Consider the following 26,771-nt stretch of genomic DNA (forward strand, 5'->3'; position numbering starts at 1 on the left):
GCAAAAGAGCAGCTTTATTTTATGCACCGATTTCCAAAAACAACCTGTTCAACAAGAAATACGTTTCTTCTCATTGTTTTCACTGTTCGGGCCACAAGAGAAACATTAAATAATTAAATTAAAACAGTTGTATATAACACATATTAGGAGATTCGTCTCTCGTCGTCTCTGAGAGAATACGCGCTGTTAATGCATGCATCTTCAGATGCTGAAAGTGCCATCAGTTTTTACTTTAACTATCATGGTGAAAGACGTTCACCAGCATAAGTTTGACTTGCACAAAGTTTGCACATTGTTTGTATGATATCCACTGGCTCGCCTTCATGGTTTAAAACAGAAGTAGACTATTTCCAATATTGCAATGCACCCGCGCTACAACCCGAATAGTCAGATGTGTCATGGACACGCTCTTGGCTCTTCCTGTAACAAAGCGCTGAAACATGGAAAATAAACCCAAATAATTCACAGCTTTTTTATTACGGTAATATTTTCTATAAAATTTTATTTTTATGACATTCCCAATTATAGTTATTAGTGCTGTGCATTGCTGTGTGTGCTGAAGCTGAAGAGCTGAATGAACACCGGTAAACTGAAGTGCTGCCAGCTTATTCAACACAGGGAAACGCATCATATATTCAGATATTTATACAACATAAATATGATATTACAACTTGTATATGTACAAAAAGACCAAATGCACACGTGAACTCAAGCTAAGTTACATGCTAATCAGATTTTGTAACTTTCTTTTGTGGATGCGCTCTTGGCTCTTCCCGCAACAACGCAACCAAACCGAAAGAATTCATAACATTTTATTATAAAAGTGTTCTCATTATAATGTTTTATATATATGTATATATACATATATATATATATATATATATATATATATATATATATATATATATACACACACACACACACATATATACTGTATGGCAATCTCAATCATAGTTATTAATGTTGTAAGCTGCTGTTTGAGCTACGTGCGCTGAGCTAAAGATGATCACCAGCAAACTGAAGCACTATTAACCATCTATATAGCTTAACCAGACGCATTCTATTTGATTATTTATTTATTACATTATTTTATAGTAGCTAATAATCTCATTATCGACAGACTTGCCCTGCACTTGTTGCAGTTCACTGTATTTTCCTTTTCGAAGTGTTTCCAATGATATTTCAAGCAATTAAAAACCATCATGGTGAACAGTGCGCATCTGAAGTGTCTCTGCAGGAAATAATGCATTATTTATCAGCTCTAAGATAGCGGCCAAATTCTCTTATCGGTTTGATAACTGTAACAGAAAAATTTACATTTATCAGCTGATACCGATATGGTGGCCGATATATCGTGCATCCCTAGTATAAATCACACATAAACTTTTTCTACTGTTTTATGTTTTATTGTTTAATCATCTGTTACATGTTGCCATAGCTGGGTTACTAGATGCTTTGCTTGCCAATTAGAGGTTTCAGAAGGCAATCGCTTTTGATGTCACTGGCTGGCCTCGCACCAGCGTGGCAGTCTAAGGACCCGGTGAAATCATGTTTGTTTGTGTTGTGGAGTACCCGAATTTTTCGATCTGTAAAGAGAAACAGATTGGTGACAGCTAATATATGTTTTTTTTATATTACGGTTGCAAATGCGTGGTAATCTGTTTTAATACATTGCCAAGTTAATTTATTGTATAAATCTTTAAGTGGATGATTAAATAATAACTGGTGAAACTTACATTTTAGTGGTCATACCTGAAAATGGGCCAGAGTCTTGGCGCCAGACTTCAAACAGGGCTTGTTAACCAAGTCAAGCAAACGTGCTACTGAGGTGCCATGAGCTAAAACCCCTTTGTATATTAGTAGATGCAAGTGGAAAATCTGTATATATTTATTGTATCATTGTTTGGTTTATTTTGGTACTTTGTTTTTAGATATTTAGATATGCTAATTTTTTGAGACAGGAATTTTGGGTTTTCATGAGCTGTATGCCAAAATCATCAGTATTAAAACAATAAAAGACCTGAAATATTTCAGTTGGTGTGCAATGAATCTAAAATATATGAAAGTTTAATTTTTATCATTACATTATGGAAAATAATGAACTTTATCACAATATGCTAATTGTTTGAGAAGGACCTGTATTGGTTTAGACTTGTAAATATCTACACTGCTAGACTGTTGGATTATTGGTGCATGTTTGAATAAAACACCAGGTTACACAGAAGAAAAAACTGCAGGTTAAGTCATCTCCTTTTTTTTGGACATTAACACGTCCCGCAGTAGACTGAGGAGACACATTCTGGGCCTATCAATGTCTGCTGCATCACAATCTATATGTTTAATGAATATATAATCTATTTCACCCATATATTTGATTGATAGATAGATAGATAGATAGATAGATAGATAGATAGATAGATAGATAGATAGATAGATAGATAGATAGATAGATAGATAGATAGATAGATAGATAGAAACAGCTGAGGTTCTAGCGTTTAGATGTTTCTTCTAGATGTTTCTTAAGTGTTTGGTGAAGGCCATTAAAATGCATAACAAATTAGAAGTGTTTACTTGGGTAATAATGAGGTGGCCTTGCTAATTGATACTAAGTGCTTCTAGCTAACAAGACAGGCTGCTCGTTTAAAGGGCGGAGTCCTTCCTGCTGACACCCTGAGCTCCTCAAGTCCTCACTTGATCAACACTGACACCTGTTACCCAGGAACTCTAGAATATTTCATATCATTTTTTTGTCATATTTCACATAAATAATTTTTTCATGTAAAGTAGTCTCAGCTATATTTTACACATTAAAAATCTTCACTTAAGGTCTGCAAAAACCATCATCCTGGAAACATTTCCATTAGAAACAGACCAAGCGCTTCAGCTCTTTTGTGCCTGGGCAAGGAATGATTTATTTTTGACAACAAAGTTCGGCCTGCTTGATAGCGTGTTTTTGCACAAGGGTCCAATCTGGCGAAAGATGAGTGGTTTTGTTTTATGATTAGATGAGCGGTAGGAAATGTGTGTCACCTCCATGACATCTGCTTCAGAGCGGTGCAACTATACTTCTCTCCATTACACACACACTTACACACATGATTCATGGCCCATATGTTCCCCAAACAGAAAGATCATTGAGATGAGATCGTACTCTTGTTGGAGTTGCGCAGTCACGGCTGTCCCCCTACCCATAAAATCGTCTCTCATTATGGTGTGGGTGAAACTCATGGCTGGCTGGTGACGTTTGTAGGTTTTGTGATGTCCAGGGATCTTTCTGGAGATTTCTACTACCTCCTTCATCCTTAAGTTTAATGGTGTATGAAAGGGCTAAGAAAAAAGTTTGAGCCCTTTAATCTGCCTGGCAAAATGACATTTCATCCCCTAATCAAACGTCAGAAGTCTCTCACAATGAAGATCCAGCACAGTAAATGGTTTCATTTTGGTCAAAACCTCTCGCGTATGAAAACTGATCTAAGTTTAGACACCTGTTCACAAAAACCTATTCCTAATGGCTCTTTTGAGTGTTTATACTGTTGTGTAGGAAGCAAAGAAGTGTTTATATGTGTGCTTGTTGTGTTCTTCATATAGACACCACCTGTGCCAAAGGCTCCTGAGATTCCACCTTTGATATCACATGAAAAGCTTTTGCAAAACAGTGCATCATTTTTTTGATATGGCCAGCAACAACAGGTCACTCGCTGCACAGAGCCAAGGCTGCTGCCTTTCCCAGCTCTTATTATGGCAGATTTCATTGTTTTTATTTTCCTTTCAAAGTGGGCAATGAAGGAAAGATGAAGGCGAAACAGATTTGATCATTTCACAGCTCCGTGTTGCTTGATTTGACACAAACCATGTGTGTGTGGGCTCATATCAAATGTATTTATAGCCTAATTTCAGGACATGTGGCTCTTTTCAGCAGCTGTTTCCTAAAGCAGGGTAGCTCTAGCATAGTCACACTGAAAGAACATTTTTCTCTCTGTGTAGCATCGGTTACAATGCTTAATTGTAAGAAATAGATTTGTTCATTTTTCTGTAAGAACAGTCTGTTTTGAAGGCTTTGCTGGCTGATTTCTTGGGTGTTCTGTGTGAAAATGTCATCCGAAGCAGCCAGTATTCTTCAGGTCTCTTATAGGTTTTAAAAATTTCTCCTCTTCTTCTTCTTCCTCTTGTCAATGTCTCTCTTCCTCTCTTTCAGTGTGGTAGACCTTTTCTGTGCTCCCCACGGTGCCCAGGGGGCTCTGGAGGAAGCAGGGAGAGCAATATGTCCTTGTGCCCGCTCAGCAGGGTTTTTCTCTCCCAACAGCCCATTCGCCGGAGCAGACTCAAATAACGCCATAAAGCTGAATGCTAAATGTTGGTGTTATCTCGTCTGTAATGAAAAGCCCATGAAATTGATTTAATGCTGCAGCACCTCTCTCAAGCAGCCTCTCACAGCGGAAACACAAAACAATGAGCCTCCGAGATCTTATAATTAACCCACCTAATCCAGCAAAGTTAATCTCTCGCAAGAACTTTGTTCCTGCGTTAACTTTGACGAAGGGAGAGAGGCCGCTGGGGGACACAGAAGATGCTGTAGGGAGAAAGCAGCACAAATGACTTGTGACACTTTGGTGAAGGACACTTGTGCTCAGCAGCAGTGAGCAGAGCGAAAGAGAGGCAGGGACGCGTGACCTCCATTAGCATTAGCATTAGCATACTGATTTGTGTTTCATAAAGAGATTAATAAACTGATGAAAGAAACAGGAAATGACATGCGTAATTTAAACCATAGAGACCACAGAGGTTTGGTATTATGTATAACCATCCTTAATCTGGAGCAGTTTTATTTTTTGCTACTTTTATGGCTCTTTTTTTGTTTTTCTTTTTTTGTGCTGCACAAACAGAGCTATTATACACATTCCTACATCATGTTACATATATCTATATTATTTTTTTCTCTCTTTATTTGCCTCTTTTTATTTAGGTTAGCCATATGTCAGATATTTTTCATTTTTTATTGACTGGCCATATGGCAAATTTGTATTAAAATTATTTTTCCTTTTTTTTCAGAGGCCATATAACCAATTAACTCCTAATTTTATTATTTAAAAAAAATGTAATTTGTCATTTTTTTTATGTTAAATGTAATTTATTTTTCATTTATTCATAGTAAATTGTTGTTTTATTTTCCTTTTATTATTCATTTTTGTTGAGTGGCCATATGGCTGATTATCTCTTATTTTTTTTTATTAATAAGTAATTATTAATTATAATAATGTAACTAGTATTCTAGCTATATGGCACATTTTCTCTACACTAATCTTTTTTTTTTTTTTTTTTTTACCCCGTCTAACCTACAAACATTTAGTTGCCAGTATCAAATCTTTATGTACTAAGCCACTCTACCTTCTGGTTGTGGGTTATGAAATAATGGAGCCGTAGATACTAAAGGCTGGTGGGTTTTTAGTTGGCTTCTTCAATCATGTTGATTATATTTAATTAAATAGTTTGAACACTGAATTTGTGACTGTTGTTAAATATGTAGATTCTTCAGCGGTCTCTGTTTACCACAAACAAATTGCATGCTGTGAAACACAATGCCATTCAACAGAGTTTGCCTGGTTGTTCAGTATGGAGTAGAAACCACGGCTGATTAGTTTTTCTCATAAACTTCTAAGAAGCACATTTAGATGAGCTGTACGGACACACATACACATACACACAGTCATTATTACCTGCCATAATGGATCTTAAAGAAAACCGCATGTCCTCTGATGCTTCTCAATGAGGTAATAGGCACTCAGTTGCAAGCAATTAATCCCTCAATCCTCTGCTCTCAGCTCTGCTCTGTCCGCTCACACTCCATGTCCACTGTACAAATGATCACACTGATGGAGTGAGCTCTGTTGCATCTCAGTCATATCTACTAACAAATGAGGGAAGACAGGCGCTGTGTTAAATCCTCTAGTGGTGTTTGGGCAAACCAGTACATTTGTCCTCCCAGTGGAGTAATATTTTTTATAAATACTGTAAATACTGTCTCCCGTATGTGGTGCATTAGTGTGAATTTAGATTTTCTGCTGCGATCATGTGGCTGTAAATTTGATTGAGATGAAGAGGTCTAGTACCATATTTTTCGGACTATAAGTCGCACTTGAGTATAAGTCGCATCAGTCCAAAAATATGTCATGATGAGGAAAAAACATATATAAGTCGCACTGGACTATAAGTCGCATTTATTTAGAACCAAGAGAAAACATTATTGTCTACAGCCGCGAGAGGGCGCTCTATGTCTTCAGTGTAGACTACAGGAGCACTGAGCAGCATAGAGCGCCCTCTCGCGGATGTAGACGGTAATGTTTTCTATTGGTTCATTTCTCTTGGTTCATGTCGAATTAATTTTGATAAATAAATCGCACCTGACTATAAGTCGCACGACCAGCCAAACTATGAAAAAAAAGTGTGACTTATAGTATTAAAATACAGTAAATCATTTTCTTCTCTCGTCAGGTTTCCCAGCGACGGCGTACGGACCCGTGGCGGCAGCAGCAGTGGCAGCGGCAGCTCGAGGCTCAGGTAGGGTGACCCGGGGAAGTAGCCTTACACGGTGTACCTACAGAATGCAGGGCCAGGCAAACACTCTTTACCGCCTGTTTTCTGAGTGGCCACTGCTCCCCCCCGCCAAAAACGCACATACTCTTCTTCACTCGTCATGTGCCCTAATCCGTCATTTCATGGCTGCCATTGCATCCTTGTTGCACATGACGAGTCTCTCTGCTGTGACTGGCTAGATACTGTTCTCTGCTTAGCAACCTTCCCAGGTTAATGCCAATCAGTAGAGGGCACTGCCGAGAGCAGATACAATCTTGAACCTGAACTTTACTGTGGCCTGGGAAGTCTTTGTTTTAGTGCCCTCTGTAGCGCTATATAGAGGAGTGTATCCACCTCAGGTGACCATCTAGAATCCTTACAAATCTCTGTCAAGAGCTTGAAGGGATACGGGTTTAAGAGCAGTCAAACATAGAGTCCACATGTAGAGATGTGCAATGTTCAGAATTTATTTGAAAATGTTTTTTTGAATTGAGTTAGCAGACAGGCTTCAGAATTTCAGTTCTAATCTGAATACAAGAAAGCGGAAATAAAAGTAATTTAATTAATAGAGATTAAAATACTCATTTTAACTAGAAAAGCTTCAAATGCTGGCTTTATAAAACCTTGTTTGAAAGTTTTGTAAAATGTTTAAAAAGCTCCATGTTTTAGGATGAATTGATGTCAACTATAGAAATTTCTATTTGGTTTGTATTTCATCCTGTTGTCATTTTAATTTATTTTTAATTTGAAACCTTTTTACTGTCATTGCATTTCAACTTTCTGTGGCTTATGGCCAATTCAATTTAATTCCTACGCTCAATAGAGTTATGAGCACTGGAGAATGTTAAAGTAAGTCATGTCTCAACAGTAATAGTGCTCAAACAATAACATGAGAACTTTATACTACAGCTTACAGACTAAACATCTCAAAGATTTGATAACACACTGCAGTTGTTGCTTTTCAGTTGGAGTTTATTGGCCTAGTACGACTGCACTTAAGAGGAAATTGTGTTGGTGAATTGCTTTCACGAATGCACTCAAGCCCTCATCTGGAAATTCTGCAGTCCTATTTTTTACTGCCATTTCCTGGTAAAGTGAGAGTTTCAGTGATTCAGGTGGAGGTCTGTCTCCCTGGACCTGACAGGGCGAAGGGAGAAACTGTTGACTCCACTGGGGCCTCCTTCACGGGAACCTTACAGCCTTCTGGAGGCTCATCTCCCTTGTGCACAGCAGTGGCGGCATATGTCTGCGAATGATGTGCCTCGTCCTTTCCTGCTTTGCTGAGACATCTCCCTCTGGATCTCTCTGTCCTTTCAGAGCAAGCAGTGGTCTCTCAAAGGAGGATCAAGGGATGTTTGTGTTTCCAGAGGTTGCCATCAATCTATTCCTGATCATTAAAGCTGAAAAGACTTCTGTGTGTGTCTCACTCTTTTAGTTCACCTCATCAGATGCAGCTTTTCTTTTCTCACCTCCCCCCCATCTTCTATTTCCATATCTCCTCCTGTCTTTATCTCCTCTTTCCCCAGTGAGTTAGTAGTTGTCGTAAGACACTGACAGATCAGTGGAAAGTGATGAGTTTGCTCAGCAGATGGAGTGCAGTGGAGGCAGTTTCCTGTGCCCTGGTGAATTGTGGGAGTGTCAGTGTTGAACTATATTCTTTTGAATAAGCAGTCCTGTGCCAGTGCTTTTTCAATGGCCAGCAGTCGCTGCATTTAACCCCAGTATCCTACCAAATCTGCTGGTCTTCATTTTTTTCCCACAGAGCTCTTGGTACTTTGAAACAAAACACAGCATGGGTTCAGGTCCATTTGTGTTAATTAACAGATAGAAGCATGGTAGTATTACAAGGTTGTATTTGAGTGAGTAGATGAAATTTTGTTACTTTCTGCTCTGTTACAGTGGGCCGCTTGCCCGGGCATGAAGTTGCTTCTGTTTGGCAAAATACCTCACATTATCTGAGATCATTATCCATTTCATCCCAACAAGCTCTGTGAGCCTTGAAAAGCATCTCTGTGGAGGGCTGTTTTGGCTCGTGTATATGAGGTGAGATTAAACTACAGGCCCAGGTTCCCCACTGCATTAGCTCCTGCTGGACTGCACGTGATGTAAATCCCCTTTAAAATTGAATAAAAAAACACCTGAAGTTACAGCAAGTTACAGCAGTCCCAGAATGGGTTGCTCTGCTGAGATCTGCAAAGCTGAAGCCACTGTGTCCATTCATATGTTTTGTATGAAGGAATTATGCCCGAGTTTTGATACCTTCTAAAGTGATAAAGAGCAGTCGTACCAGAGTCTTCTGCAATTTGACACCAATTTAAAAAGTCTAGACTATGATTTTATTAATAATTAAAAATATTAAAAACTTAAATGTATAATTGTAGCGTTTTTATCTGTTTAATATAATATAAATTTAAATAAATTTATGTATTTAGCAGACGCTTTTATCCAAAGCGACTTACAGTGCATTCAGGCTATCAATTTTTTTTACCCATCATGTGTTCCCGGGGAATCGAACCCCCAACCTTGCACTTAATAGTGCAATGCTCTACCAATTGAGCTACAGGAACACTAATAATATATATACTATAATATATGTATTTTTTATTTTATGAATATTTTTACTCCCTCCAAAACACTGATCTATAATATAGAACTGGATTGCTCATGATGTCATGAAAGTGAAGCCGCCGCACCGCCATATTGGTAATCCCTAGTGGCCGTAAACGTTCTATTGAATTAATAGGAAATTGTATGATTTTAATGAGAAAACATCATCTTACAAGTCAGCGTTTAAAAATCTGAAGTATCTCTGTACATTATTACATTGCAAACACCCTAGACATGTAAACGGTTATTTTTTAAAATGTTGTTTGAAATTTCCCCTACTTGTTAAAAACCTACGTTCATTAACGTTACAGTAGCGAACATCATGAACATGATAAACATCAGACGGACATGACCTCAACATATAAAACAAACGACAAAGTGCTCATTCTAAAATCTGAATTATTCAGAGAAATAACTGACTATATACAGTACGGATTTAAAGACATAAAGCTTTATTTCCAAGATAGTAAGTTAAGCTTTTCATTTACTTACAGAGCAATGTTAACAACATAATTGTATTATTTATTGTAATATATTCAAATCCATTTCTGATACTAATACGTTCATGTTTAATAATTCCTGAATAATTGTTCATAAAGAAATAGGTAAAATAACACACAAAATATAGCCTGTGTCGTCAGTGCGCAGCAGACACACCCACCTAAACGGTTTAAATATATTGCTAATCCTGCCCAAAAAGACAGTAAACACTGCAGATAACATCTGAAGTAAACATTAATTTACATACACATACCATAAAAACTAATCCCGTTTGACTGATTTGCTTCAAATTGGGTGATTTTAGGTCAGCGGTTTGAATGTAACTCAATGGTGCTCTCTGCCAGTAGGGATTCGTAAGATGGCGGATCGAACATTTCTGGTGGCTTCACTGTCTGATGGCAGTTTAGAACGCGATGAGCGATCCAGTCATATATAATGACCAGCGGCCCGAACCACAGTTTGTTTGCATCATCAAGCCAGCAGCTGTTTACACTGTTGCTTAGTAACACATTAACGTAATTAATAGTGATTCACTTCCGTGGTTTGGAGTTCACATGAACCGTACCCCAGATCACCTCTTTTAAGCAGACTCTGGTATGGTTCACGAGTGTGCACCCAAGTTTAAAAGACAGCGTTCACATCATCCAAACTTACCAAGCTCTGGCATCAATCGAACTCGGGTGCGCGCCAAAAGTGCTGTTGTAAAAGCACCCTTATATTCTGTCTGTGTAGTAGAGTTTTAAAATCATGTAACATTGTAATTGTTTAAAATGTAGGACTTTAGAACACTTTAAGAGAACACAAAAAACATAACCCAACAAATCTGATCTCTAGATAACTCTGAACTTTCAGTTTGCTGAAATTTTGTCACTTAAAAAAATGAGGTGATGGGTGTCTTCATGCTGTTTGCATCTACAAATCATAACACTCAGTGTCAAAAGCTTTGTAACTGAGCCGTCACTAATTTAGATCTACCGTCCTGGATTTGTGAGGTTACTTTGTCATTCAACCAGAGAAAAGCGTTGAGAGAGACCTGAGAGCACGGCAGAAAATGCCCGAATAAATCATGTGTTAAAATTCATTAGCAAAGCCTTTCTGAGCACCAAAATGACAAGACATTAAATATGTATTATTTATTAAATGTCGCCACTTACAGAAAAGGGGTTCTAGTGATGTTAATTAGCCAGCCTTTCGGTCAAAAAGGAATGTTTTAAATGAAAAGTGAAAGCTAAATCCAGGCACGGGTGTTTTTTCCCCCTTTCTAAATTGACTTTAGGTGGAAATGAAGAGGCTAATTACAGCTGCTCTGAAATTCAAAGCTAATTTGAGGGCCAATATGACGGACTAACTGACAACCACCATGAAGTGGCTTGTTGGAATGGCCACCAGGGATTTGTGTGTGTGTGTGTGTGTGTGTGTGTGTGTGGTGTGTGTGTGTGTGTGTGTGTGTGTGTGTGTGTGTGTGTGTGTGTGTGTGTGTGTGTGTGTGTGTGGATAATCAAACACTTGTTCGCTGATGCAGTCCTAACCAGCTCAGCCACATAAGTGGCAGAGGAAAGACACTGGCCTGTGTTTTATTGTGAATGTGATCGAAAGCTCTTAAACTGTTTGACGTGTGTGTTAGTGAGTGAGAGAGAGGCAGTTTGAGGTCACTTCTGTGATCTGGTAAAAGTGGAAACAAGAGGAGCCGTTATCCACTCATAGAGAGGCGCCCTATGAAGGACAAAGAGAGTGCCACTTAAAAATAAAATGAAGAATCAATTTATTGATTTAATAATTCAAAAATAAAAATGTATATAAATAAATCACTTTTTAAATTAGTAATTTAACAGACATATTTAAAGATGTTTATTTAATAAATGTTTTTAAATGTAGTTTGCTAAAACAGTAAAACAATAAAATAAAAAAATTGAAAATAGACAAATTTAAAACCTAAATTCATGTTTTAATACATGGATTAATAAAACAATAAAACGTACATTAATAAGTACGTAAAGTACATTAATAAATATTTTTAAAAGCACATTTTAAATGCATTTGGCAATCGCTTTTCTCTCTGTTTGCCAGTTGCCAAATGCCATTGGACCGTACACACTTGGAAGCAACCAAATCAGCTTTCGCCTTGATTTGAAAAGCCAACCCCTCTTTCACTTGTAAAAGTAATACTTACACTGTCATTGGACAGTGAGAAAAGCTATACGTTATTACAGCAGGAGTATGAAGACAGATTCAATCGACAAAATGCCAAATGTCAAACACACTTGTTTGTGTGTGAGTTTTTCTGCATATTGTTAAGCACTTTGGTCAACCATGGTTGTTTTTAAATGTGCTGAATGACAATTCAACCAACTGAGTTAAAATGTCTGATGTGTTTTAAATAAAATGACTTTTAACATTTAAATAGAACCTTTAAATATAACACATTGGCAAACTGTAAAGCTTGTATTACTATTGTTTTTGCTGTATCCCTGCAAACAATAATTTGAATGAATTATTGAACTTCGTCTTGTACTGTGAGGTAAATTTGCTTTAGGTCCCTAAAGCAGCCTAGACGATTATTTAGTGAATATCAAACATAAACCAACTTTATTAACAAACTTTCTGATGAATGCTTACAAATGACAGTCCTGTGGTTAATAATGTCATTTTGTTGAAATGTAGCTTTTTAAAATAAAAAAAGTATTACATTGAAATTATGTAGTTGGCCAGCGATGAAAGTCTGTCGTGCTCCTGTGAGATGCCGATGCTGCATTTTGCGCCAGCCCCTGATAACCGAGATGAGGAATTTATTTATCAAATCATCCACAATCCCTCTCTAAACACTTTCAGATTTCCCTGACATTTTGCATCGCTTGAATCTGTCATACGTGTGTACCGTCCAATGGCATTTTTTTAACTCGATTGACAAAAGGACAAAGAAAAGCATTTGGCAAATAGGGAGAGAAAAGTGATTACCAAATACATTTTTAAAAAGCTAATTAAAATGTGCATTTAAAAAGATGTATTAATGTACTTTTTATTGGTTTATTAATCCACGTTTTAAAACCTGAATTTAATAAACAGTTTTATATTTGTCTATTTATTTATATATATATATATATATATATATATATATATATATATATATATATATATATATATATATATAAAATCATTTACTGTTTAAAAACACAAATTAAACATCTTTGAATGTCTATTAATTTGTCTATTATAAAAATGATTTATTTAGATTTTTATGCTTAAATTATTAAATAAAATTAATTTTTAAGTGGGACTCTCAGTCCTTTCATACTGCTCCACTGCTGACAGCATGCAGAGATACGGAGGGAAAAAAAGGGAGAAAGAAAACAAGAGGACAGTGACAACTGGAGTAACTTCGTACGAGTCCTTTCTGTTGTTCAGGAGAGAGATGGTGAGAGTGAAAGAGAGGGAAGAGGGGTAATTATCATCAGAAATGAGGCTCGGCGAACGATTCGCACTGCTGGGCCCGCTGATCCGGTCGCCACGGCAACACCGACCCACTCATTTGTTTTGCAGACGAGTAATTACATCCAATTAGACTACAGAGACAGTGAAAAAAGAGAAACAAATGGAAGAAGGGGTCTTTTGTTTCACGCTGATAGCTGGAATATTAATAATTGGGCTGAAGATACGATCGACATTGATACTGTAACTAGGAGCTGAGCTGAAGTGTTTATAGTTGCCATGGAGTTGAAGTAGTTGCAGTCAGGTGTTGAAGCCATTATGGGATGCCGTCAGGTCTCAGACTCTCTGCTGTACTGTCCGTGAAGTGCTGTAATATACTGTAGTGGTCAGGACTGGTGACCAGAAGACTGCTGGTTTGATCAAGCCATTCAAAGAGCACTTAACGCTGGCTCCTGTGTCAGCAGCCCCACATACGTCCTGAAACTCTCATGAACGTGCAGTGGACACTGTCACGGAAGACAAGAAATTGTTGAATGAAGTCATCATTTTTGTTTTCTTTGCACAAAAAAGTATTCTCATAGCTTCGTAAAAATTAGATTGAACCACTGATGTTGCATAAATTATTTTAATGATGTCGTTACTACCTTTCTGGGCCTTGAACTTGTCAGTTGCAGTGCTGTCTATGTAGGGTCAGAAAGTTCTCAGATTTCATCAAAATGATCTTAATTTGTGTTCCGAAGATAAATGATACTCTTGAGGTGTTTGGAATGGCATTGATTTTGGTGGACTATCTCCTTAACCCTAAATCAGGCAACGTGACCCACGAGTCACATAGTTTTAATTGTCTTTTTTGGGGCATAAGAACAATTTTTTTATTAAATCCTTTTATCATTTATCAATGCCTGGTCTGTCTCAAGTATGCTGGTCACATGATTTGCTTCAAGTTTTCAATGATCTATTAGTCAGCCTGATCTAAATCCAACATGACTGCCAGTGGTGGAGATCATTCAGATTTTGAGGTAGTTAATTATATATTAAACTTACTTTTCTTCTGGAAAAAAATATATTACTGTTAACATTAATTCTGAAGATTGTCTTAGGGTGCTGAAGAAATTTTTTTGTCATATGTTGTTTATGTTGTTATTTAGCACGTTTTGAAATGTATGTGACTCCTGAGTCACGTTGCCTGTTTAGGGTATAAAAAAGAGAGTATTGAGAATATACGTAACATTACACTAAATTTAAATGGTTGTAATTTAAGAATGTTTTGGAATATAGACATAAGTTTGGTCTTGTTTTTTTTTTTTAAAAAGAAAAAGTAACTTCAAAAAATGATTACATTTACTGTAAATCAAATGTACTCTAAATATTTTATATAAAATATATATTTTACAAAATAATTTTTACTCTAAAATTACTATCAAATCAAAGTCATATGTCTAACCAATTTGTGTTCTAAATTTTAATTTGATATCACAAAATGTAACTTCCCATGAGATTTTTAGGCGTTGTACCAAAAATAGCCACTGGGTGTTTTTTTATGCATTCTCCTATCAAATTTATACATTTCAGTCTCAATATCAAAAAACAGTTGGCAGATGGGACCGTAAGACTCAGAACTCTCTGATGATGTGTTTTGTCGAGATTAGAAAAGTTTTTTTGTTGTTGTTTTTTTTTTATAAAGTAGTTCAAATAATAATATACAAAATATTATTATTTGTAATACAATACAATAATACAAAACCTGACACCACCCACTAGGAGAGGAGCTTGGTAAAAGAAATTAACCCCATAACTGTCACTGTCCCACCTGCTTGGCACTCTTTTTTGTTGTTGTCTTTTTCTCTGTTGTCTTTTACTAAATCTTTTAGTAATCATCATAAATCATATATCATTTTAAAGCTTAGAAGCCCAAGATTCATCCTGTGAAACCCATTTTGGAATCGGACATTGCGTTACCATGGAAATGGTACTTTAAAATCTAATGGCGGTAACCTCCCCCTTAGTGGGCAGGGTCATGTGTCATAAAACATTATGCATTACGGTCTTCTAGAACCAAAACTTTTTATAATCTTGGCAACAAACATATCATTGGAAAGGTCCGAGTCTCAGGATTTCATATTTGGTGGTTATTTTGAGATAGAAGTGAAATTCACAGAGAAATCTAGAGAAAAAAAATCATTAAGCAAAATTCAAAATAGTTTTGATGACTCCCAGTGGATGTGTTTGGTATGACGCCCTAAATAAAATCTCACATGAACCTCAATTTTTTTCATATCAACTTCAAATTTGTAACATAACTTATTTAGACACAAGGCTTTAATTTTATACCAATTTTAGAGTAAAACCTGTTATGTAAAATATTTATAATAAATAAAATATAATAAAATTAATATAGCGCATATTATTTACAGTACATTTAAACTTCCATAACTTTTTGATACTTCAATTTCTTGAAAAGACCAACCTTAGGTTTATATTCCAAAGTGTTCATAAATTACAGCAATTTAAGTTTGGATAGTGCACTTTAATGCCTATTTAAAAAATGGGGGTTAACAGAGTACCATTTTTATGGTAAAGAAAGGTCCGTTTTCAAAATGGTTTTCACAGGCTGAATCTTGAGTTGGTAAGCTTTTGAATGATATATAATTTGTTAACATTACATCAGGTAAAGTATAGGATATAATTGTTGTAAGCATGCAGTGGCAAGTAGTGTCATTAGGCCAGTAACAGTTAACAGATTAATGACTTGGTCCTTTTTTATACCCTAATCAGGCAACTTGACCTGTGAGTCACAACTCATAAAATACAAAATATATCAAATATTTCAAAAATTCTTTTGGATATGTTTTACTTAAGCTCAGATGATGTAAAAAATGACATGAAAATATTTTTTGCTTATCATTTTCCACTCTTGTCTGTTTAAGGGTTAATGATTGTATTGAGTATTTATATTAAATTATTCACTTATGTAACTCTTTTTAAGTTATACATAATTTTTTATCTTATAATTGATGTCACTTATCATTTGTTACCCATTAACATTACATTTTCATCATAATTAAGTTTTCTGCAGTAATAACTCAGAAATGTACAGTTTTGGTGGAAAATGATGGCGTACATAGCAAACATTAAATTTACTGCAATTTGAGCAAAACCTGTTATGACATGTCAATTCTGCAAGAGTCAATATAGTGCTGGGCGATATACCAGTTCATACCGAATACCGGGGTTTATTTTGTTATGATATAAATTTTTATAATACCGCAATAACGGAGTGTCACTTAAAACAATGTTCAGAGTGCTACACTGTTTGAGAGGGGTCCCTTTTCACTGTTGCACAGTGTTGCACTGCTGTATGTGTCACTAAGTGTGAGGGTGAAGATGGATAGGATAGAAATGGAAAGTTCCAAAACTGAAGCTGTAGAACTAGTAGAACGTGATGACACATAAGAACTTCTCCACAATATCCACACTGACCGCCACAGATATCTACCACCCCCTGCCATCAACTTCCACGTCTCACACACACGAGCGCAAGCGACTTTAGCACTATATATTTTATTTTATAAGAAAAATTTAAGAACAGTAAAAATTATAATGAATGTTATATGGTGCGTATATTTAGCCAAATGCTCCTCTCTACAGTTTATTTTTCTGGCTGACTAACAAGTTTATGTGACTAACAAAGTGACTAACAAAATATGTTTTTTCTTAGGTAAATGTGATGTTACATGAATTGTTTACAAGCCGTTATGTTGACGTCTTTGCACGGCTGAAACACTGATTGAGAGATTAAATGAGACTGGATACGGATTGCAAAGTTGTACTCTTTCATTTAACCTTACCCTTTAGATGTTTAGTCATGTTTATTATGTGCTGAAACTTTATTATTAATGTGGAGAGATCTGATCAGTTCACGTGTGCTACGTGTTGCAAGTTTCTGTTGATCGAGGCGCTCCAACGATATGTCACTCCACATTAAACAGTGCCAAAACACCACTTATTGTTTGAAAACTGCAATGCAAAGGACATAAATTTAAATCTAACATTTGTTTCATATTAAAAGTACCAACGCACAATGCTTATTATGATTTGGATTTGGATGGCAGGTGCCCTTCCATGTTCCATCAATTAACTGAAAACGGGCTAGACTATTAAATTCTTGGGATTTAAGAATCGGTATTGTTTCATGCAAATGAGAATCGATTAAAATAGAGATATCAATATTTTTTTACCAAACCCTAATATTTAGTAACTTTCAGACCCTTTTAGTGGCTTTCTTTTTTTTTACATGAAAGGTACATGCTGACAAAACTAGTGACTTTTTTGGATAAACCTTAGCTATAGTTCAGTTGGAAGATTTTACCAATGCTGCCCCTCGAGCACGAGATCTGAGTCTCCTGGTGCAGTATCGCTTCTCTCTGTGTCTGTTCTGTGCAGTGAGCGGCAGAGAAACAGCACATTCAGCTGGCTGTACTGCAACAGACTTGTTAGTAAATGAGTACAAAACAGCGTTTCCAAGCACCTGTTGATTATTGACTGTTTGGAATGATAAATATGAGCACAGTTTGTCTGTTAATATGCACTTAGTTTTGTTACTCAGACGCAGGCAGTGCACTGCATACGACAAAAAGATTATATAGCCAAAACTGCTGTATAGCCGCTCATTAGTGTAGATTCATGTTGAATTTATCAATGTCGTGATTATAAATCAGGATTTAAGGAGTAAAGTGAGAGTGACTCCAGGTTAATGTATTAATGGGTCATGTTTAGTCACCAAAATAAAATAGGGCATTCTAAGTCAAATCTGCTGCAGTATTTCCTCTCTCAATCAGTAGAAAATGTGGTTAACACCCGGTCATGAATAAAAAAAATAGTCATATCTTGTGAAACCGGTATAATTTTTTTTAAAATACCTTGATATAAGTTTTTGGTCATACCGCCCAGCGCCAAGTCAGTGCAAGGGGCACTGTTTTCATCTAAAAGATGATCAAACAAAAAAAACTCTTGTCATGTGGCGGTAAAAATTTGAAAATTATTCAATTTAAACTTCAATTTGTTTTAATTTACCTAAAGACAATAAAGTAATTCTCTTTTGTTTTGTTTTTCCTGCTAACTTTTTAAAAACTGGAATGCACATTTATGGCACATGCAGTGGTTTTGCTGTTCTCATTAACTCGTATGCCCAGACTGCTTTAACAGATTTCCAGCTTTAGCATGCTGCCAACTGAATTATCAAGCTTTTGTGATGTGCTGTAATATTGTGTTGTTGATGAAGCACTACAGCAGATGTCCATACAACTAAAACAGCATTCAATTGGTGTTCATTAGCAGATCGTTAATTTGCACACATATTGTGCCGCGCAGAATAAACACATTTCTGCGGCAGGCACCCACATCGTCACAATCCCCAGAGGAGACGCTCGCTGCCTCTCCAACATGTTGCGAGAGAATGTGTTGTTTTAGAAAGATCAGAGGAAAGCTATTATTCCTCTAACTTTGATGTCAGAGCAGCGTTGTCCGATCCCTCTGTGTTTCTCACCTTTGCTCAAGTGAAAGTAAATCATTTGTATGCTCTGAAAAGAAAATGAGCAGAGGAAGATAATCAGGCAGTGGCTCACTCCCAGATGGCTGCTTCTGCTGTCTTGCCATCCAACTGAAGAGCTCTTTTCAGCCTCATTTTATTCATATCCTTTTACACTGATGGCACTATCATTAGAGGCAATCTACCTGAACAATAAAGGTAATTTTCCTTGCCTTTATTAGATAAGACCTTCCCCACTGAGCGCCTTGTGCAGCTGAGGGCTAATTGTCCATGTCAGCATAAACAAAGCAGCTGTGTACATCCGTTGTGTGTGTGAATGTCGGCTTTGTGTACTGCCTCTCCCAGTATCCTGTAATCGGCAGAATTAGGCAGATGGAACAGGAAACCACCATTGTGGTGTCCTGGCAATCTGCGACTTGCGGAATGTGTTCGAAGATGCCGCGGGAGGGGGACATTGCACATTCGCCATCCTATGCCCTGCACAGCCATTTAACAAATGGAGGAGTCTGTGTAGAGGTCGACTCTTGTTTGTTGTTAAAGATCTAATTAGAGAGTGCAGAAGAGAGAGCGGAAGCTTGTCTAATTAGCGAGGAGCAGAAAACCCACTTTAAAATTCAAGGACGACTGGCGATTAGAATGCATGTCGGAAAAAAATGGATTACGAAAAGAAAAGGGTGTCTAGCCTTTGTTTTGCTGTTGTGGTCTCTTTTTAGTTAAGATCGAGCGTGAAAGACGGTTTAGTCCTGAGTAACAGTAGAGGGTAGGGAGAGAAAGAGCCTAAAGACTGAACAGAAATGTCCAATTTCGCTAAAGAGCCAGGAAGCCTAGCAGTGACCTGGAACAACCCCAGTGTGTCCCACACAGAACTCTGTAGGAAATGCCACAGACTTCTGCAGAATTTGATTTGTGAGTGTTAGTATAGTTAGGAATAGTTCAGATAAAAATGTAAACTGTCATCTCTGTCGTTTCAAACCTGTATGACGAACGAAGATAATGTGAAGTGTTTTTACCCATAGAATGAAAGTCATTGTGGATATAAACAGTATTAGACCACAATGACACTCATTGTCTGGATGAAAAAAAAAAATAATACTTCAAAATGTCTTGTGTTGCTTAGAATAATTTTTTTTTTTTTTTTTTTGCATTTTTGTAATGATGTGAGGGCGAGTAAATTATTTTTCATTTTGGGGTGAACTGTTCCTTTAAAGGGTCATGAAACCCCAGACTACTTATTCTAAGATTATAGCAGAGGTGTTTGTGTTGTACATCATAGAAGACCATGTTAGCATCCGCTAATTTTAACTGTTGGAGAAAATTGGTTAATTTTAAGCTTTTTTGCTCTATTTTCATCTTCCGGATTTAAAATCTACATTGTGTTGACGTCACGATTTCTGACGTGGCAATGGACCATAGAACATTGAGCGTCGGTGTCTATTCAATTATTCATGAGATTGCATGTTCTTATCCTATGAGAAGACGCTTCGCTTAATTGTTCACAACAACATGTTGATTTGCTATGAAAGACGCATCAGACTGTGAAATGACATCGCACACATTAACAGAGAAACATTCATGGATCGCAGAAGAGTGTTTTTTCTTTGTAATAAGAGTTCGGCACAAACGAGATTAATTCATTTGGTGAGTGTAACCGTTTTTATAGCTCTGTGACACAACCTGTCAAAAGGCTTATATAAACGCCACAGAAGAATATATATGTCTCATTTGTGAGTCGCTTTGAATAAAAGCGTCTGCTAAATCACTGAATGTAAATGTAATATGTTTTCGATGCAGGGTGCAAATGGCTGTGCATTTATTTGTGTTTCTAACTCGATGGTAGCGAAATTAAACTGTCTGAACGCAAAGCTGTCTGTCTTCCCTCTTCCCCCTCCCCCGGTCCGCTGCACACCACGCCCACTTTTTAGCATTTTTTTAAAACTGTGGTGAGAACTAACCAGTGCTGAAATGGGGGGTTTCATGACCCTTTAATACAGGAGTGTCAAACATACGGCCCGCGGGCCAAACACGGCCCACAGAGGTGTCCAATCCGGCCCGCAGGAGGATTTCAACAATAATATAAATAATAAATTAAACAGTTTGAAAATTAAATAAAGTGTGTTCCCTACAATATTTTATTTTGAATTTAAAGACGAACAAATTACTAATTAACTTACGTTGATATTATGCCTCGGGAGTCTCGACACTTAACATGTGCATTTTAAAGCGGTGCCAGAATCTCGAACAGCATGAGGATATGATGATAGCTGCATTGTAACTAATGCTTGTGTGGCAATTTTCTTATGATTTTAAACATGTCCAAAAGAAGACATTTGGCCTGGAACGACGGACAGGCTATTTAAGGAGAAATGGAGAAAGGGTATTATTATCTCAACGCCAACATGTAACGTTAAGTTTAATCACAACTCGTGATATTAAATTACACTCTGATGCACTGGACAGCTTCGTATGGAGAAAGTAAATGAGAAAGGAGTGTGCAATATTTATCGTGTACTAATATCCTGACTGTTGTTTTAAAGATGTGTGAACTGACATTTTGTAACTTTGAAAAACTCACAATGTTTTTTTTTTTCCAGTGTTGGATAAAGGCTATCAGGTTACAATATAATTCAAGATATGAGGCAAAAATGCCCTGTATTGTTTTTAATATTTGTCATGATCGTTAAGTAATGTCTAACTATATCAAGAGTGTTGCTTTCCCGAATGTCAGCACGATCGCTTTTATACAATAGCTAAACTAAAAAGATCCTAGTATTAAGTGTGTTACATTAGTCACAGTGCTGTCGATCTCGGTTTCACAAAGGAAAAGTTTTTAACAAGTCCAAAGAAAGAACAATTGTGTGTCTCCGTGCAGCACTGAGTATTTTGTTACTGAATTAATCTTTGTTTTTGAACAAAGCATTTGAATCTATGATTCAGTGGCCCATTCATTAAGACAATCACTAACTTTATTTCTAAATGAATCAGCCGTTTTGAATTATTGCTGCCACCTACTGGTGGCTTTAGTGTCATTTATTTATCCATGTCAGGCTTAATCTCAAAAACACACTCTGCAAAATATGGTCCCGTATGTATGTATGTATGTACACACACACACACACACATATTATATATATATATATATATATATATATATATATATATACACACATATATACATTTTTTACATAGTTTGTATGGTTAATATGTAATTAAGCAAACTAGAGTTTAACAAAAAGGTAATTCGGCCCGCACAAGGGGACATTTTCTCCGATCCGGCCCTCAACCTTAAATGAGTTTGACACCCCTGCTTTAATATGTTTACGCTTTAAATTCAGCAGTTTCAAAAGAAATCAGGGTCATATTCATACATCATGTTTATATGCATACATGCATATTGTACTTGTTTTTTGTTTAAATTAATTTATAAATTAAATAATTAAAAAAGGGAAGAAAAATCTAAATTAAATGATTGAACAAAAAAAAAATCATAAAAGGAGTAATGTGGGAAATATGCTTCAAAGACTGGGCAAAATAGGGATGAAATCCAAAAAATCTGTCAATAACTTGCTGCTGACGTGCACGAAAACTAGCCATTTATTGGGCATTTCTTGTCCTCCCAGATGTGTTTTTCCTTATTTCTATGGTGTCCTTTACATCTATTAAAAATAACATCTTTATTTGCCTCTATATTTTTGAAGGGTATCTTTTCTTGTGTTTTTGTTCAGCCATTTTGTCAGTGCTTTATTATAGACTTCTATGATTGCTAATTCACAACAGAAGACGATTATTAGGTTAAACGTTCAAAATACGATTCCATAGGTTATATTTCAGCACGAATTTCGCGAATGGACAGCGACTCTTAAGTAGCACGTAGAACGCGTTTATGTTAAGTAAGGTTTTTGGGAAAAGCTCGTGGAATTGCACCAAGCGTTTATAACCTTGCACGTTGAGAGCGCTCTTCAGAGCTAAGATACATTGTTATCGGGAAACTCAACCCAGATCAGATTTAAGCTTTCATTAAAGTGAATCGGTTTAAAGGAGTCATTTGTTCGCAAATCGGACAAGTCATTAGTGGACAGATATGCTCATATGCTCCGCGCATATAACGTTACTCCCAAATATATTTTTAGGTCGCACAGATTAAATTTCAGGAGCATATGCGACAAAAATGTTGGCAGTTTCGAGCCTTGTAGAAGCTGCTAAACTTTCTAGCTAGAAGTAAGCAATAACCAACATGGCGTCACTTTGCTAGCCCAGAATCGTTTAACATTAATGTTATGGAATCATGACAAAAGTGAACAATTGATTGGTCAAATTTTACTAGACCTGCGTATAAAAATGAAAGACGATATATTGGATTTGCTTACATGAATCACCCGTGTTCACGGTCTTCGTCAGTCAACTGAAGCTGTTCACGTGAGTAGATGGTTGGGTGTGTGTGCATTCAGAACGGTGCGCGTACACTTTGAACTTCAATCGTGACAAATTATTGGACTACTTGCGGAGTGACATGACAACATGATTCAAAGGCACAAAAAACGTTCACAGTGGTGAGCGATCATTATATTTACCAATACCCGACCCATCGCAACCGCCTACACCCCGACCCCGCACTTTTTTTTTTTTTTGCTTGATTTACGAGAGCATCATTTTCAGGTCGGAAAAGCCGGATTTCCGTATTTTTCCGGAAGAATCACACCCCTGATCCTACACGTGAAGCTTGAGTTCATTGAGAGATGTAATTGGAATCATTACAGGAATACATTTCCTCAATACGATCCCTCAAGTCACGTATTACAGTAAGCAGGCAGTGTTGGAGTAGTGCCATTCCTCAAACACTTGAGCGTAATTTGACAGGCAGGCGTTTTGCCCACAAACCGCGGACGGTGATTGAAAGTTGCAAAGCTGATGACAGAGAAACTACTTGGAGCTTCAGATTACTCTTGGCAGCTGTTGAGGGCATAATCAGCGCTGTGATGTTCGGCACGGCTCCAGGATGCTCCTGCAGGTCCCAGACCCCAATGAAAAACAAACGTGCAGCAGGGGAAATGCAAGATGAAAAGCCTGTGTGGTGTATCCCAGCTTTCTTTGATTGGATCGTCTTTCTGTTTCTGAAAGGCCAATGAAGACTTTTAATGCCCTCTGTATATCAAACCCATACGTTTGATTGAAAATACCAGCTATAAATGTCAGCATTGCTGGAGCCGTCAAATGACGTCTTCTGAGGCATTCATAATTTGCCATTGTAAAGTGTCTTCATGTCTGCAAATAATGCCTAACCTCATTTTTTGATGTTTATTTGCCAATGAACATCAAAGGAGCTCTGTTGAACCAGATTTTATTCATCACTGTATTCGTCGTATCTAACCTATTCACTTGTAGGTTTCTTTTTAGACCTTTGCTAGCATCTCTGAGATAGAGTTGTGTAACTACTAACAAATTGAGTATAAGTGTGCGTACGGGCATCATTCACCCTCATATTGTTTCCTGTCACACATGTCACTGCCTCAGTCACTTCATCTTTGTGTATCATAAACACCTCTTTTCTCAATGACGTCATTCCACCTACTCTGCGTATTTCCCAGGGTTCCCCGATTATGGCTTTTATTCTGGGCCCGGTGACCAGCGGGGTGTCCCCTGCTCCTTTGCCGACTATGCCACCCTGGGGCCCCATGCGGGTCAGATGCTGCAAAGTGAGCACGTCACCTCTACCTGCAATTCACCCTCCCAGCACCACCCAAGCCCGGATCACTATAAGAGCTCAGGTGTGTATGGCATATTTTGTCCTAGACATGTTTTGCTTCTAAAGGCCTTTCCACAATGATCACAATGTGAAAAAATCGCAAATCGCAGACGAATGCACACCAAAAGCGAAACGATTTTGTTTTCTGCAAATTCACACCTGCAGTCTAGGTGGTGCCGACCAGCAATGCATTTTTCTCTGATATATGTATCTCTTAAATGGATTTAACATCATCCGCTGATAAAATATACAGCATTAAATTAATATAAACAAGGTTCTACACAAGAAACAAACTATCTGTAATGCTACACTGCTAATATTTGTCCTTTATTGCTATAAAAATACCATGAGTTGCATAGAAAACACATATAGAAAATATATTGTCATCATTATGTCTATTTGCTTTCCTATTTCAAGTGTAGAAAAATTGTTAATGTGCTCTGATTCATAACACTCGCGCACGAATGTTCGCAGTCTGTGTGGAAGCATCCATAGAAATCTATTGTTTTATTCCAGCACATCATCGCGTCTGATATCCATTTAGCTTTTTCATGCTCAGTGTGGAAGGGCCTTAACACTCGTTCCTTCTGATGTATTGGGAAATACTCCTTCATTTTTTCTCATTCCAAATGTAAATGAGTGTCCAAGCATTTGGGTACACTGCATGCTGAGAGTTGTTCTCCTTCCTTTCTTTTTAAAACCCTACCATGTGTATCCTCTTATGTACTGCAAGTTAAAGTACAAAGAAATAAGTCCTACCTATGTAGAAATATGTACTATACATACTATACATTTAATTTTAATCTGTGTCATGAATGAGAGAAGTAGCTTTGTTAACAGAAATGAAATTTTGAAATATATTTACATGTGCACTTAGTGCTGCCCCTTGTAATCACCTGATCACCAGGTGTAAACTCATGCAACATCTGTATGAAGTGTAATATAGGGTATCATGATAAAAATTTGCATGGTTGATCTCACCAACTCAGCCAAATATACCTGAGCTTGTATTTCCTGTCTCCCACATTGCATATGTATAAATGCAAGTCATTAGAATGAAAAGTTTAGCATGATTGGCTGTTTAGAAAAATGTAACAGATTTAAAACAATCCTCCAGTCATGGTTTTAATCTGTGGATCAACTGATGCATGTCAAGCCTCATTGTCTTGCCCTGATGAAATGCGCTTTGTGCCTGGCCAGGTGTCATGGATCCTTGAGATTCGGCTCCTTCTGTCCTACTTCTTTTGCCTCATTTCATTTGGCAGCCAAAAGGAAAATGTCGGTAGTTCTCTTGCTTTACACCAGTGATCAAGTAGATGTGGGTTTGGACACGAGCCTAACCTGTGCTCATTCTGAGGCTGCTAACTTTGGATTCAAAGTACAAATTCTAAATCTAAACCCATTCTTGATTGTGTATCATTTAAATGGAAAAAACGTTATAATTTTTCTTGTCTTTTCTATGTGTCATATTATAGTTGGGAACACCATTTCTGTTGACTTTAAGATCTCTGAAGAAAAAAAAAACATCCTTTAGCTATATTTTTGTGTTGGCATTGGAATCTTCTACTTCTGCCATGTATGACCTTAATGTTGCTTTACAGTGAAAGTGAAAGTGAAGTGAAGTGACATTCAGCCAAGTATGGTGACCCATACTCAGAATTTGTGCTCTGCATTTAACCCATCCGAAATGCACACACACAGAGCAGTGAACACACACTGTGAGCACACACCCGGAGCAGTGGGCAGCCATTTATGCTGCGGCGCCCGGGGAGCAGTTGGGGGTTCGATGCCTTGCTCAAGGGCACCTAAGTCGTGGTATTGAAGGTGGAGAGAGAACTGTACATGCACTCCCCCCACCCACAATTCCTGCCGGCCCGGGACTCGAACTCACAACCTTTCGATTGGGAGTCCGACTCTCTAACCATTAGGCCACGACTTCCCCCACGACAGTATGTGTTTATAACGTTTTGAGATGAGGATTGAAGGTCTGTCCAAATGTCTCATATATGCTTGTTTCTGTGGCAACTTGGACAAAGTCAATGCATTGTGGGTTTTTCATGGGTCAATACTGATGCCTTTGCTCAACAAAAACACTTTATTATCCTGCCAAAGGATGTGCAGAGTGACATCGATTAAAACCCTAACGCTGGGAGTCGGAGCGGGACAGATGAGTCACCTATGTCTCAGAAACATGCTGCGTAATCACAGGCCGGCAGGTTTAATTAGCATGGGTGCTGCTAAGCTACCAGTCAAAACCAATAAATGTAAGTCATGTTTAGCTATTAAAGCTAATAGCAGTAACTGTTTAGCCCCAGGGTTTAATTTCGAGCATAAATCCTATTCCTGGCAAAGCGAGAGAAAGCATGGCACTCACCTTTA

At 37.3% G+C, this 26,771-nt stretch overlaps 1 protein-coding gene across 2 annotated transcripts in view; it reads left to right on the forward strand.

Annotated features, from left to right (window-relative positions):
• msi2a (musashi RNA-binding protein 2a) overlaps nt 1-26,771 on the forward strand; it is a 192,925-nt gene that overhangs the window by 160,532 nt on the left and 5,622 nt on the right. For both annotated transcript variants that reach the window (XM_059539962.1, XM_059539963.1), the window contains 2 exons: nt 6,490-6,555; nt 24,235-24,414. In XM_059539962.1, the coding sequence (XP_059395945.1) occupies nt 6,490-6,555; nt 24,235-24,414 (246 nt within the window). The remainder of the gene's footprint in view (nt 1-6,489; nt 6,556-24,234; nt 24,415-26,771) is intronic.

The sequence above is a fragment of the Carassius carassius genome, chromosome 45 (assembly GCF_963082965.1).
Source record: "Carassius carassius chromosome 45, fCarCar2.1, whole genome shotgun sequence".
NCBI classification, from domain to species: domain Eukaryota; kingdom Metazoa; phylum Chordata; class Actinopteri; order Cypriniformes; family Cyprinidae; genus Carassius; species Carassius carassius.